At 39.5% G+C, this 14,327-nt stretch overlaps 2 protein-coding genes across 2 annotated transcripts; both read right to left on the reverse strand.

Annotated features, from left to right (window-relative positions):
• Nucleotides 1–1,552: 1,552 nt before the first annotated feature.
• On the reverse strand, nt 1,553–4,025 carry LOC145423709 (transmembrane protein 272-like). Its single transcript, XM_080296466.1, has 5 exons — nt 3,883–4,025; nt 3,758–3,800; nt 3,603–3,653; nt 3,309–3,500; nt 1,553–2,052 (listed from the first exon to the last, which is right to left on the reverse strand). Exons 2-5 carry the CDS (start codon nt 3,798–3,800, stop codon nt 1,802–1,804), a joined length of 537 nt encoding a protein of 178 aa, XP_080152592.1. The 5' UTR covers nt 3,883–4,025; the 3' UTR covers nt 1,553–1,801.
• Nucleotides 4,026–5,904: 1,879 nt separating this feature from the next.
• LOC113015349 (1-phosphatidylinositol phosphodiesterase) lies at nt 5,905–9,317 on the reverse strand. The gene is made up of 4 exons (XM_026157362.2): nt 9,178–9,317; nt 8,460–8,543; nt 6,658–7,228; nt 5,905–6,526 (listed from the first exon to the last, which is right to left on the reverse strand). Exons 2-4 carry the CDS (start codon nt 8,525–8,527, stop codon nt 6,230–6,232), a joined length of 936 nt encoding a protein of 311 aa, XP_026013147.1. The 5' UTR covers nt 8,528–8,543; nt 9,178–9,317; the 3' UTR covers nt 5,905–6,229.
• Between the last annotated feature and the right edge of the window lie 5,010 nt (nt 9,318–14,327).

Genomic DNA, 14,327 nt, shown 5'->3' on the forward strand with positions numbered 1-14,327 from the left:
ATCCAAGTCACTACCAGGTGGCTATCAGTTGACAGCTCAGGTCCTCTCTTCACTTGCGTCCAGAACATACTGCTGCAGATCTGGTGATACTACTAGAAAATCGATCGACCTGTGGCGTACGGTATCCTAATGCCATGTGCACTTATGGACACCCTTATGGTTGAACATGCTGATCATTATGGACAATTTGTTTTTTTTGCACAGAAGTCCAGTAACAGAACACCACTCTGGTTCAGATCAAGCAGACCGTTTCTCCCAATCATGCCGCTCCAGGTCTCACAGTCGTTGCCCAGATGAGCATTGAAGTCTGCTAGTAGGGCGACAGGGGGAGCACCCTCAAGCCCAGGGACTCCAAAAGGCTGGGTACTCTGAACTGAACTCTAAAGTGCAGACAACAGTCAGGGCAGGTTCCCGTACCCGAAGGCACAGGCAATAAACCTTCTCTTCTGGGAAATTCTCCAATCTTCATATTAAGATACCCACAGCAGCTTGCCACCTCTCACCAAGACCAACTTCAGAATAGGAAAGAGTCCACCCCCTCTGCAGTAAGAGTTTTTGCAAAAGCATTTTTATTGTGTTCATCAAGGCAAACCTCTTAAATCCAAACAAAAGGGCTATTCAATTTTATTGTAAACAACATTTAATATCATTCTTGCAATACAGACTTCAGTGCAGTAGATAGTTAACAAAACATAAGCAGAAGAATAAAAATAAAAAAAATATTCAAGGTTTGTTGTTTTCTCAGTCGTTTAGAATACATTTACTATATAAAGCCACTACATTCACAGAGATGCCTGGATACATGCAAACACCCACAAACAAAACACACTGGACCTAGAAATATTTGGCTCCTACCGCTGGTTTCTACATACACACCCTATATACTGTATGTAGGAGCACCAGCTCGAATTGCTGCTGTAATTGACCACCATTTTTATATAGATATAAACAAAAAACAGCAAAAAAACAAAACACCCCACAGGGTCCACATTGTGTTTTTGCTGGATGCAACGACAGTTACACAAGTTTTAAGCTCAACTCTCTGAAAACTTCTGAACCTGTGAGGAAGTTTTTCCAATGTAGGTTTTTTTTTTTTTTTTTTTTTTTTTTAAATGGGTTTTAGTTAAAACTATTTCTGTGATACATCCAGCTACATTAGAGGATTCAGTTGCAGGTTACCACTGCTGAATTGCACAATATGGAGAGAAAAAAAAAAAAAAAGAAGCTTTTATTTTCAAGCAACACTGTTCGGTTAAGTCTTTATGCACCATACTGAGATGCACTAAAAATGACTCACAGAAACATGGCAGAGCTGAAAATAAAAACACAAAATACCAGTACCACCAACATTTTGTTAGATGCTACTGCTGAGTCACTGACAGTTTTTTCTGGTACAAACAGGAAGTTTCACACTCGTGGTGGCGGTGGCGTGTAAAAGGGATGTGATGTTTTAGCAGTTAATAGGTCTGACTTCATCAGCGTGTGGAAAACAAGGGCTTAAAAAAAAAAAAAAAAACCCAAGGTGCTGCAACATAAAGCAAACACCTTAAACTTTTTGGTGTATGGTGCAATAAGCCACCTTTATTTATGGCATTTGGGAGAAGTCTGCAGAAAAACAAAAATCAAGTAGCCTTTTGGAAATGTGCTTTTTTAAATACTCTTGTTTGCAGCTGCAGAGGAAAGCTTCAATAACCCTCACAGTGATAAAACAAAATCAATCCTCAGAAAGAGGATCAAAATCTGCATCACTGGCCAAAAGACAATTTCCTTAAATACCTGAGGACATAATCTGGAATTTAAATCACACATCACCAGCAGACTCACTTATTGCACCATAGAAACTGCCTCGGTTGGGTGTCAAGTGACGTCTAGCACACATAGTCCTGCAGCAGATCAGCATGCCGAAGCAACAACCGCAGAAGAAAATGAGACCCAGTGCGACCCACACCAGTGTAGTGACGACAAACGCAAACTGGTAGGTCACCTTGTGGCAGTACGGATCTTTTCCAGGTAAGTAGTTTGGAGGATAGACAGAATAAATCCAGCTGCTGCCTGTAAGGTGAAGACAGACAACACACAGGTCTTCAGTTCTAAGTGAAACCTTAACAATGTATTCACTTTAAAGGTCGCAGCAGCAACAGTTTGAACTACTTCACTGTGTTTTTAAAGGCTGTGGTTTGGTCAGATTTGATTGGCAAAGCCAAATAACCCACTGTCATCAGTTTCTTGACCATGGAAGATACTATGTGCTGATTCGTTACACACAATTACGTCACCATTTTTTCCCCCAAACTGATCCACAACTCAGTAAAAGTTGCAAAAACATTTTACACGATCCTTTAACTAAGCATCATGAAGCAAAATGTAAAAAAGGGGGCGACTGTTACTGATAGATGTGTTTGCAAGACAGAGTGGTTTCTTATTTTCACCACAAATATAGATTCACTGAGCCTTGAAAACCACACATTGTGTGCGCTGGTCTCTGATATCTAATAAGGAAGGGTGTAAGTATTTGTGTGGCATTACTACCAGGTTGTGAATGCAGCATTTCCTAAATTTGTTTTTGTCTGCTCAATGCCAATAAGATTAAATACTTCCATTTCCAACATTAACAATTTTACTATAGATGCACTCATTGGACACATTATGACACAAACAATGTGGTCATAAAAGGAAAGGACCTCAGTTTGTAAATGTCCCCTACACCATTACAAAGTCTTGATTAGTAGAAATCAAGGCTTGTGATTCCAGGCAATATTTATCCATTTGAGTTCTTGTTCTTAGCTGACAGGAGTGGCATCTGGTGTGGTTTTCTGCTGTTGTAGGTTTGACATTCAAAGATGCTCTTCTGCATAACTTTGTTTTAACTAATAGTTATCCGAGTTACTGTTGCTTTCCTATGAGTTTGAAGCAGTCTGGTCATTCTCCCCTTACTTCTGGGATCCACGAGGTATTTTTTCAGAGAACTGCTGCTCACTTGATATTTTCCCTTTTTGAATCGTTTTCTGTAATCCCTAGAAATACTCAAAAGACCAGCACGACTGGCACAAACAACCATGCTGTATTCAAAGTCACTTAAGATCACCTTACTTCCTCATTCTGATGCTCAGTTTGATTTTCACCAGGATGTTTTAACCATGTCTACATTTCTGTGTGCACTGAGTTGCAGCCATATAATTGGCTGATTAGATATTTGTGATAACAAGCAGTTAAAAAGTTGTATCTAATAAACTGGCCAGTAAGTGCACGTGAGTTTTGTGTCTAATTTCATGCAAAATGAAGAGTTCAGAAAGTTTTTTTTCTCCCACCTGCTATGAACCAGGCAAAACTGAAGATGTGAAGAACTGTCATACAGGCTGTGGACAGGACGTGGATTGCTCCATCATCAAAGGCGCTGCTGGTGTAGGTCAGAGTTAGTGAGAGGATGCTGTTTGCCCCCAGCACTATCAGGTAAATGGGGATGTGGGGCTGTATGGTACAACTTGTCAGGTGTGTGGCCCCTGTGATGCAACAGAACAACCATATAAGATCATCATCAATCATAGGTGAAATGCTAAAGGTGCCGTTTTCACCAACTGGATAACTAAAGCTGTTAAACCTACCCAGTCCAATGGCTGCTATCATTACCATCCACCATATAATGTTCACCACCACTGCAAAAACAAAAAGAGAAAGAGGGTAAAGGACTGGTTTAACAGTAAAACAGGTTAAATTATGAAAAAGTGAGACAAAAATGAGATGCAGAAACTAATCTAACCAATTCCTGTGACTTGTGAGGCAGTTTGAGGCCTTAGATCCATCTGTGGAGAGAGGTTAATATCTACAGTCAGTTTTGTCACAGCCAAAACATGAAGAGGAAGCAGAAGCAGAGCTCTACGGTACCTGTCCAGTTGTGAGTGGAGCCTTTTTAATCTTCAAGTATTCAGAAGAGGAGAACTACACATGAGTTGCCGTTAGCTACTTCTTAGCAAAGTGCAGGATGTTAAGACATACACGTTCGAGCCTTTCAGCGACTGTTGCAACACTGTCTCACTAAGAGGAAATAATGATAAAAATCAGCCTCTGTTATCTGACACGGTTTATGTGCAGTTTAAGATTTCCTTAAGACAAAGTAGTTACATGAAATCCTTCCACTGATCTTGTAAACCATACTGTTTCTTAGATTATATATTTATATATCAAAATGATTTACATTTTGAAGTGACATAATCGGTACATGTTAAATCATGAAGCAGCACAAGGGCTAGGTCATTGTAAGCCACAGGACAGCTTATGTGGTGCACACAGGAAAATCAGCTTTCCTGTTATAACTATGAGCTTTTTCTCGCGTGCCAATAAATACCGACTGCCACTTTCAACTATCAAACAGTTTGTGTACAGAAGCTGAACATTAAAACTGTGCTTCAGAAAGCAACAAACATCATTAAGGACTCATCTCACCCTCACCTCCATTTCTTCAAACTTCTGCCTTCAAGCAAATGATACAGGACACTAAAAACACACAGCAACAGACTTTTAAATCGTTTTTTTTAACACAGAGGGCGTCACCACCCTGATGCTGCTTTAAAACCATATATTAGCACAGGGGTGGGCAACTCCAGGCCTCCAACACAGCTGATTTGAACCAACACAGCTGATTTAAATGGCTAAATTAGCTCCTCAACCTGTCCTGAAGTTCTCCAGAGGCCTGGTAACGAACTAATCATGTGATTCAGGTGTGTTGACCCAAGGTGAGATCTAAAAGCTGCAGGACACCGGCCCTCGAGGCCTGGAATTGCTCACCCCTGCGTTAGCACCTTGAATTACAGACTGGATGAGATTTACTTTATTGTTATTTATTTTCTTTCTTATTCATCTCTTATATTATTACTCTTACTTTTTAACTACAGGGAGAACCATTTTTTAAGCAGAAGTGCAACAAATTTTGTTGTATATCATTTTATAGAAGGACAAAATATTATAAAATAAAATATTTGCCAGACAAAGATTGTCTTTGAATAATACAAGGTATCTGTTGATTTATGTCTTTTTGCTCTGAGCTTTCAACAGAATATTGAATATTAGAAAAAGTTGATTAAAGTGAGTTTAATCTTTATGGCTCACTGGCTACTTGTTTTCAGTTTAGAGTTTCAAGCAGCATTTTAAAACCACTGGAGCTAAACTGGGGATTTGTTCTTATCCCTGAATTAAAGGTGAAGCCCAGCAATTTATTATTGCACTTTTATACAGGGGAAGTATTTAGAAAAAAAACTGTTTAATTTTTTTAAACAAAGCCTTTTGAGGCTGTAGGACCAAAGGATCAAATTCCAAATAAATCCAGGAGCCTACATTACCCATGATTCAATCCCTGCACCAAACGTTAAGCCTGAGATTGTGGGTGATAGAGAGTGCAGTTGGCAGTAAAGCTCCTTACTTGCAGAGATGAGAATGGAGCAAATGAGAGTCCCGTAGGCTTCCTTGTTTCTACCTCCACCCAAGTGATGTAGTGCATTGATCTCCAGACACTTATTACAGAAGTATGTTTTATCTATGCTTTTCTACATGAAAGCAAGAGTAGTAAACAAACATTGCTGCATAAAAATCAGTGGAGTTTGTTTAATGGAGCTTCAATTAAGAAATGTGGTTCAAGTTCTGCAAATTTGGACAGCTGGAGTGGGTCTGAGATGCAATGGTTAAGCTAGTTGTTCACTGCTTACTGTAAGCAGTAAGCCAGAGGAAGATAGAAGTACCACTAACAAAGCAATGCTGCCACCATGTGACTGGATGAAAACAGCTCCTGGTAGTATGGTGCTGGTTAGAGGTCATAGAGGAGGCTGTTTCAAGCTTCTCTAAAGACCTCAATATCAGCTCAAGTGTTGGACTCATGTTAAACTCTGCGAGTTCAAGGACATTAATGTTACTCAGTTGGCTTGTTTAAGCTTTATTCCAATTTCCATATGACCTAACTGGTGATTTATGTTCACTGCAGTGTCCCCACAGCAATTACAACACATGTCAGCAGTTTTCACAGCAGTTCATTACTGTCAAAAACTCAAACACTTGGCGCTACCTCTGATTTATTTTTGAGTTGCATTTATTTTATTCCCCAAATCTTTTGCAGATGAGACATTTCATCCCAGGCAAACTTTCCATCATAATTACTTTTGCCGAGCTCGGTCAGATATTAGCACCGAAACGTTTGATTAATTACTTTGTCAGTGAGGAAGTTAAGTGGCTAAGAATTGTGTTATTAGACCTGCTCTGTCTTAAAAGCCTCTTTTAATTGGAAGTCAATGATCATTTGAATAATAGGGGCAGCGGGAAAGTCCATGCATATGATTCCAAAGCGCTGGTTCAGGTCCGTCTTGGCCCTCAGGTACTCGTACAGCTGTGGGTTGATGAGCTGTGCGACGGCCCTGGGGTGCGCGAACACTCCGGCTCCACTGCTGTAGGTGAGAAAAATCTGGGCTTTGTTTCCTGAAGGTGCAGCCTCCAAGTGGTTGTAGACACTCTGCCATTTCTCCTGCACATGTGCCAGTGTGGGCACCTGGAGGGAACACCAAGTGTAATTTAAAATAGTGCAGAAACCAAGTAGGATCACGTGGAACATAGGCAAGGTAATGAATATAAAACACTACTGACATCACAGGTAGTTTGAGTATAAAAATGTAGGCAGACCTTCCAGTCATCAGCTATGTCCATTGAATCATAACGCATCCCCAGATCTGGCCCATTGAAGTTCTGCAGGATGATGATCTTCCCTCGAGCCTCACTCATGGTTGGCACGAGTCGGCTGTGCCACAGCAGGTCCCAGTGAGAGTAGCGATTGATGTAGTCTACCACAGCACCATAGATGTCACCCGTCTCACTGAACTCCTCCTTTAGACGCATTAGCACTGTCTCAGTTGGATACTCCTGCAGGAAGTCAGTCACTCCCTCCAGGACGTCGCCAAAGTGCGCTCGCTGGTAGGACACCCCGTGATGAATGGTGAGGTTTCCGTTGACATGACGCACACGGATGTCTAGGAAGCGAACACCAGCACGGAGCTGGGAGGCCAGGCTCCAGGTCTGGCACTCTGCATACACACCACCATATAGGGCCATGGTGTTGTGTGTCCCAGGCATGGTGATCTCTGACAGCAGCCGATCATCAGGGATGCTGGCCATCCAGGCCAGGTTGAGGAACTCTGGGTTGGGTGTGTCATCATAGTCAGGCCTCTGGATTGCACCGTTACTCGAACTAATGACTCTAAAACACAGACAGATAAAATAACTTATCTAGTACAGGGCTTTTCAAATTTTTGCTCTCAGGTCCAGAGAAAGGAATCAATCCACCTGAGCCACAGTTGCCCCATGGGACAGTCCTTAGGCCTACACTACACCAGTATTTAAAATTATCCAGGTAACTTCAGGATTAATCCTGGATTTTCAGTACTACACAGGAGGATGTGGTACATCACCACTCCAGAATAAAGATTAAAATCCGAAGGTATGAAATCATCAACTACTGACCAGTGAAAGTGGAAAGTAGGGTGTTCTAAATCATTTTCAATAGCAACCAAAGTATTTGTGTATTGTAGGATTATAAAATCTTACAATAATACAGAGGAAAACCCCAACAATCAGATGACCATTTATCAGAAAGTACTTGGTTACAGTGGAAAGGAAAAACTCCCTTTTGACAGGAAGAAATTCCCATTAGAACCAGGCTCAGGGAGGGGCAACCATCTGCCATGGCCATTCAGGGGTGAGGAGATGAAGACGAGACAAATGAAAACAGAATCGTAGATGAAACTTTATTCTTTCATTCCTGCAAATAATTTTACTTTTTTTTCTTGTTTTATATATGTGATTCTAAAACTTCATGGTCATGGAGGCCAGTGGCCTTCTTCTGGCCGCTCTCCCTTTCTGTACCTCTAACTCTCTGTCTTTCTCACCACCAGTTCTCATGAAGTTCCACTGGTTGGTTGTAGGACCTCAGAGAGGAGTGCCCAGCTGCAGTGGGGCGGCACAGCTGTCTCCCATCATCTAATCTTCACCACAGCATTTAGAACAGCTTTCTTTCTCAACTGTTACCACGTTGGTCAATTTTTGTCAGTGGTAATGCTCTTGTTAGATTTTAAACTCAATTCTTGTGTCAGTCTTCATTTTCAATTGTTCATGCTGTCTCTTCTTTGTCCTTGATGTGCAATTCCTGCTACTATTTAAATATACTGCTGTATTAATAAATCTTTTAACTGCTTCTATTTTCCAAGGATGTCTTTGGCTTAAACATGACAGAACCTTTGAAATATTGACTCTCTTCCAGTTTTACTGAGAGAAGCACTTAAACTTACTTACTTTTTCTTTTGATTTATTGTGTGTGCTTGATGTTCTGAACTGTTGGTGCAATAAGAAATAAAAGTTGCACTGAACTGGACTAAAACCTAAAATGGAAATATATTTGTTGTGGGTAAGTAGCTCCTCTTTGACTTACTCACCCCAGCAGGACCAGCTCGATTAACAACTTGTGCATTTTCACTGAATCTTGTCTCATATTGTTCCTCATTTCTGATTTTCCAGTCCTGGAAACAGATTAAAATTTAAGAGCATGAAAAATAACAAGATCCAGTTTAATGTAATGATAGAATTGACCCATTTAAAAAAAGAAGAAAAAAAAGAAAAGAGGTGCAACAAAAACTTAAAGAAAAATCTTACAAAATCTTGCATGTAAACAATGACGTGTTTGGAGCAGTCATCCAAATATACACGCTGACTTATTAAAAATGTGCTCATTAAAGTAAGGCAAGCTCTTTTTTCCACAAAAAAATTCACTTAAAAATAAATTTATTTAAAATATTGTCTGTAATAAACTCCTCATTACAAGTGCCGACTTAAATCCATTGTCTGAAGGACAAGGTTTTTTTTTTTATGGTCAATTATGTATTGTTGGATGACAAACATGTAAAACAACAACAGAGAAAACAGAAGCTGAAGAGCTGTTCCCATCATGAAAACACGCCAATCTAAAAAGCAGTAAAACTGTAACAGTGGAACAGTAGCAACTGATTCTGAACCAGCTCGAGGTCGACCTCTGCTGAACCCCGTGGCCCATTTCAATGGCAGGCTTAAAGCTTTCTAATCCCAAAGCTGAACCAAACATCCACAGCTACTGTGTCAAACCTGCTGATGTGCCTCGCTGTTTGCTTCTGTTCTTACCTGAAACGAGCTGGGGAGCCGTCCTCGGTCCAGTCCAGAAACGTCCTGGGAGTGTCGAACAGGGAGAGCGGGGAGTTGAGGTGTCAGAGGCAAAATTTGGTGATTTGGGAGATTACTGTGGGAACTAATACAGAGGAGGAGTTGAGGGGTGGGAGTGCAGTACTGTGCATGTGTGAGGGTGGGTGGGAGCGTCAGTGCGAGGGGTAGCTGTCCCTGAATATACATAATGAAAATAATGCCAAAGAAGTAGATGAAAAATCCAATTTTATATGTGTTTTTATATATTTTAAAACTTTAATTTTTGTCTGAATTATGGTTTAAAATAGAGAATAAAAACACAGAAATTATCATGTTTCTTTGGTACAAGTCAGTTGTATGCAGTCATGTTACAGCTGAGTGATTTCTCACAGCGTTTATCAGTCTTCATAAGTTAATATAAGCCCAGTGTTAATATTGGAATGAAAATTTCAGGGGAACTTAAATGGATTGAATGGAAAATGCTAACAAGGAAAGATCTACACAAACTGCATCGAAGGCTGTGAGGTGGGCTTTAATTCAGTTAAGGAAGCCTAATAATGGTCACTTCCAGTTCTTATTAAGAAGAGAAGGCACATCGTACCCTCAAATAAAATGCAAGTTTTTAATTGTCAAACTTTAAAGGAGAACTGTTATGCAACGTCCTTATTTTCTGTCAAATATATGCTGTTACAGTGGCAGATGCTAATGTCAGACATGGTCAAAATGATGACCACTGTGAGCCAAAAGACTGCTACAAACACTCCGGTTCAACATTTTATTTTATTTTTAATTATCATGGTTCTGCATGATGTCACTTAGGGGGATAACCCTAATGAGGACATCACATCCACACATTTTTGGCTGTCAGGCTATAGGAGCTGTCCAAACCTTCTGTTTAAAAGAAACAGCCAATAGAAAGAAAGTAGGCTTAAAGAGGGAGGAGCCCAAACATTCTTTGGTTTCATGCAGTGGATGGACTTAAGGGCCACACACAGGGCCAGTATAACATAATTTATTCTGAGAATTTCAAGAATTACCACTATATAGTGTTGAAAGTTAGGCTATTAGGGTCTCTTTAGACACAACAGATGAATTTTTACTCAAATATATTTTTAACTCAATCTAAGATGTATCTGGTAGTGTGTAAACATGTGGAAAAATGCAGATGTTTGCTCAGTTTGTCTCATATCACAGTCAAACATTGCACAACAGCCTAGTCCTTGTCTTGTTTAATCATGTTTGCTTAGCTGTCTCTACATGTCACCAATCCAGAGTGTGTAGAACAGAAATTGCTGCAGTTTTGAATAAATATTTGACGCCAGGTGAATTTGAGCGAAACATAACAAATTCACCTGGCACAGACTGGTAAATATACTCAAGATTTAGATCAAATATAACTATAGGAGGAGCTGCTTATCCAGCATACACTGAATGTAGTCCAGGAAAGCATCAACAGCTCTGTAAGTGAAAGAAAGGGTGGAGAATTATTAATAAATGCAACCACGAGAAGAAGATCAGAAGAACATGCAAAAATGAAAGGAGCATTACAATATTGTCGCTTTTGAAGTCTGTCCAGTTGTAAAGATTAAAGAACCCACAATCTCTCAAATAGCTGACATGTGCTTTTTGGAAACTAGTTTTTACTGGAAATAACGTTATTCATAGACAACCTTACTCAGAATAGCCATATTTACTCACTGACAAATTTAGTCTAGGTTAATAAGTGATGGATGATACCTTAAAATGGAGAAAAAAAAATCTGTAATATAAAGGAACAAGAAGTATCTTAAATGTCTTTTAATTTAAGCAGAACTTCCCCTTGTAACTTTTACACCATATTTAAATGATGAATTAATGTCTATGCTGCTTTTTACTCAAATAGTCAGCGGAGGTGGAGTGTTTAATGTTCAGTGTTTATAAGATTTTATCACTGTCAGTGTTATGTGCTGTTTTTATTAGATACTGTAAGAGTATTTACATAATCCTTGGCTGTCCTGATAGTTTCCTTGTGAAAACAAGCAGAAAATATCAAATGGAGCCAAAAACTGCAGTTGGTATAATGGCCACTCAATGGCTCCAAATGCAAGTCAATGGTCAGTGCCATTCATGTCAGCTGTTCATGTTTATGGACAAATACAAAAAGTGGTTTGGGTCTATAGCTAGTATGCTTGTTTATAACTTTCAGTATAACTTGTATATTATTTGCCCTTGCTGAAAATATCTGGCTTTGACCCTCCTGTTTTTATCAAACTTCAAGCCACCTTTCAAGTCTCTCTTTTTTTTGTCTCCTCCTGGAAAAAAATATCTACACCCCATTAAAGTCCTTCCTGTATGAACAAAGCAATTCTGGAAGTGTTCCAGTCTGAGTTTAAAACTCACCGCAGCACCAAAGCCACTCTTGTAAAGCTTTTTAATAATATTCTTTTAGCAACTGATTCTGGTGAATGTGTGCAAGTTGTGCTTTTGGACTTAACAGCTGCCTTTGACACAATGTACTGTGAAATCCTCATCTCCAGGCTGGAGCAGTGGGTGGGCATTACTGGCTCAGCTCTGTAATTGTTTAGGGACTAACTCTATGACAGAAGTTTGTGTCAGCATTGATGGTTTTACCTCTACCTCTGCTGTCCTCCCCTGGGGGGGTACCACAAGGCTGCATTCTTGGACTGCTCCTTTTCTCTTTGCACCTGCTATCACTTTGCACTATTTTCTGGAAACACAATATTTCCTTACATTGTTATGCAGACAACTGTCAAGTTTATTTTCCACTTACACACACTGGTGCATACTCTGTCCACTCTCTGCCTTATCAACATCAGGAGATGGTTGTGTCCTTTAGAGTCTAGAGAAGTTGCAGGTACTACTGGGTCTAAACTTTAGACACTCCCTGTATGGACTTTTGCTCTCTGGCCCCATATGAGAAATCCATTATCAGTAATTATTAAAATCCTTTTATTTGTCTTGAAGTCTTTTAATGGTTGTGCCCCATTTTGTCTGTGTGAGCTGCTGCACCCATATATCCCACCTCATTGTCTCAGGTCAGCAGAACAGATGCTTTTGCTTGTTTCAAAGACGCAACTCAAACTCAGAAGGGACAGAGCTTTGAAGTTGTGGCTCAAAAATTGTGGGTTCACTTGTTGGTTTGCAATCTGGTTTAAAAACACACTTTTATTCCCTGGCCTTTGACCCAGTGTGAGATGTTGACTGTGATCTTAAGTTACTTTGTATGTACTCCTAGTGGTATTACCTGATAAGATAGCAGTCCACCTGTGGCTCCAAAACAAGCTAAAAAGGCCGATTCCAGGTTTTGGACAGAAGTCTACATCCCAGTGGGTGACTTTATGTTGACTTCAAGGATGTTTCAAATAAAGTCTAAGGTGGAAATGCTTTTTTAATCATATATTATTATGGGTTTTTTTTAGCCTTTTTTTTTTTTTAAAGAAGCCCAGTCTATCTGTGATGGGACAGCTGATTATCTTCAGGGCAATAATTCATCCTTCATATGACCACCTGTGCCAAAGTTATTTTCAAGGTTTAGGTATTCCTATGTAAACTTAAACATGAAATAAAGTACTTCATACAGAATGTGTGTAACACATATGCTGTGACCGTGTGAATAAACTTGTGTTGTCTTAGGAAAGTTAACCAAAGACTTCAGGGTGTGTCCAGAGGAAGTTTCAGGTGAATGCGAACAGAGACAGAAAATCCTGAAAGTTTAATGTTAAAATTAAATAAATGGTAATATTGTCTCTGACTACCATCAAGTAAAACTTTATACAGAACAAGACATCACAAAAGTCTTTCAATATAAAAAAGTAAAAATAAAAGACATGCTTGGACTTGTTTGTTGAGCTCCTGACTGTTGTATCTGTTAGAGTTGATGCTTTTGAGATTGTCATTTGTGCTAAGATATATATAACCACTGCTTGTGTGTGTGTGCTGATAAAATGTTTCTCCTTCTATGATGGAAGAAGCAGCTTTGTTGCTGTAATTTTTCCTTACACATTTAGAAACCACAAGGTTCTGTTCATCTGAGGTGCAGGACTGCTCACTTCTGCTTTTTACACACCTTAGTTCGTTGAAAGGTCGCATCCTGTATGGGGTGACTGGAGAGGTTGATAAGAAGTTATGCCTTGTATGGTATGACGAGGGGCCACACACACACACACTCTAGTGTCAGTGTTTTATTTTATATACCAAAGAAAAAAAAAGAATAATTTACGAGTGGATCTTTGTAGCTAATAGCAGAGAAGTCTGCCCACTGCCTCTGGTTGTGTAGGGCTCTTGGCCTTTGGCTGTAGGCACTTCATCTGGACCTATCTTTTCCCTCATCTCACCGTGAGATGCGTAGCCTTGGGTCTTTGTACTCTTGGGACCTACAGACGGTCTATTAAAAATAAAGTTTTCTATAAGGGCAGATGTCCAAATTCAAAAAGTGGTTAATATTTAATGACAGCATAATGACCTCAGGAATCCTCTGGATACTTGAGACTTTGATCCAATGACTCTGATTATCAGAATGGCTTCTCTTACACGATCTGTACATATCTGACACTATTTTTTTTAACATTATCTTCTTCATTATGAATGAAATCAGTTTCATCACGCTCTTAAATCTGCCAGGCCTGTTGCTGTCATTGGCTGTTTTTCCCAGCAGACATCGTACCAGGAAAATCAGGCTTTGCAAGGCAAGTTTTGAAACTGAACCTAGACCAGCCTCTTGTTTAAGGCAGACATTTTCCTTATTTGTTTATGTTGGTAAAACTCAAGATCCTTCTGTATGTGTGTCACCTTGTTCCTAAAAGCGCACTCAGTCTGTGTAGACTTTTTAGGATAATTAGAGCGTCACTTTACCCAAGTTGTAAAAAAATTATATTTTCTCTTCCCTTTGGGGTTGTATCTGAATTTCCAGTGTAAAAAGTCAACCAAATCAAAAATATGGAGAGACCTTTGTAAATAAGAGAGGAGGCGAAAGCTTAGACTCAATTCTGGTGGTCAAAAAGTAACACTTTGTTTGACTTCCTCCATTTGACTTCCTCGTGAACAGATGTAATTTTAAATAAACATAAAACTCTTAGGTTTAAATAACATTTCCTCTTGCTAAACTCTTAGTGCGCCAATATTTATTCATTTAT

Source organism: Astatotilapia calliptera, chromosome 22 (assembly GCF_964374335.1).
Source record: "Astatotilapia calliptera chromosome 22, fAstCal68.1, whole genome shotgun sequence".
In the NCBI taxonomy this organism is placed as follows: domain Eukaryota; kingdom Metazoa; phylum Chordata; class Actinopteri; order Cichliformes; family Cichlidae; genus Astatotilapia; species Astatotilapia calliptera.

What these genes read in the sequence shown, in the direction of transcription:
- LOC145423709 (XM_080296466.1), bottom strand. Translation starts at nt 3,800, where the DNA reads ATGGATCTAAGGCCTCAAACTGCCTCACAAGTCACAGGAATTG. An exon ending in GATAGCAGCCATTGGACTGG is followed by an intron (nt 3,501 to 3,602) that starts GTAGGTTTAACA and finishes GTTGCATCACAG; the next exon opens with GGGCCACACACCTGACAAGT. An exon ending in TTTTGCCTGGTTCATAGCAG is followed by an intron (nt 2,053 to 3,308) that starts GTGGGAGAAAAA and finishes TTCACCTTACAG; the next exon opens with GCAGCAGCTGGATTTATTCT.
- LOC113015349 (XM_026157362.2), bottom strand. Translation starts at nt 8,527, where the DNA reads ATGAGGAACAATATGAGACAAGATTCAGTGAAAATGCACAAGTTGTTA. An exon ending in ATCGAGCTGGTCCTGCTGGG is followed by an intron (nt 7,229 to 8,459) that starts GTGAGTAAGTCA and finishes TCTGTGTTTTAG; the next exon opens with AGTCATTAGTTCGAGTAACG. An exon ending in ACATAGCTGATGACTGGAAG is followed by an intron (nt 6,527 to 6,657) that starts GTCTGCCTACAT and finishes TGTTCCCTCCAG; the next exon opens with GTGCCCACACTGGCACATGT.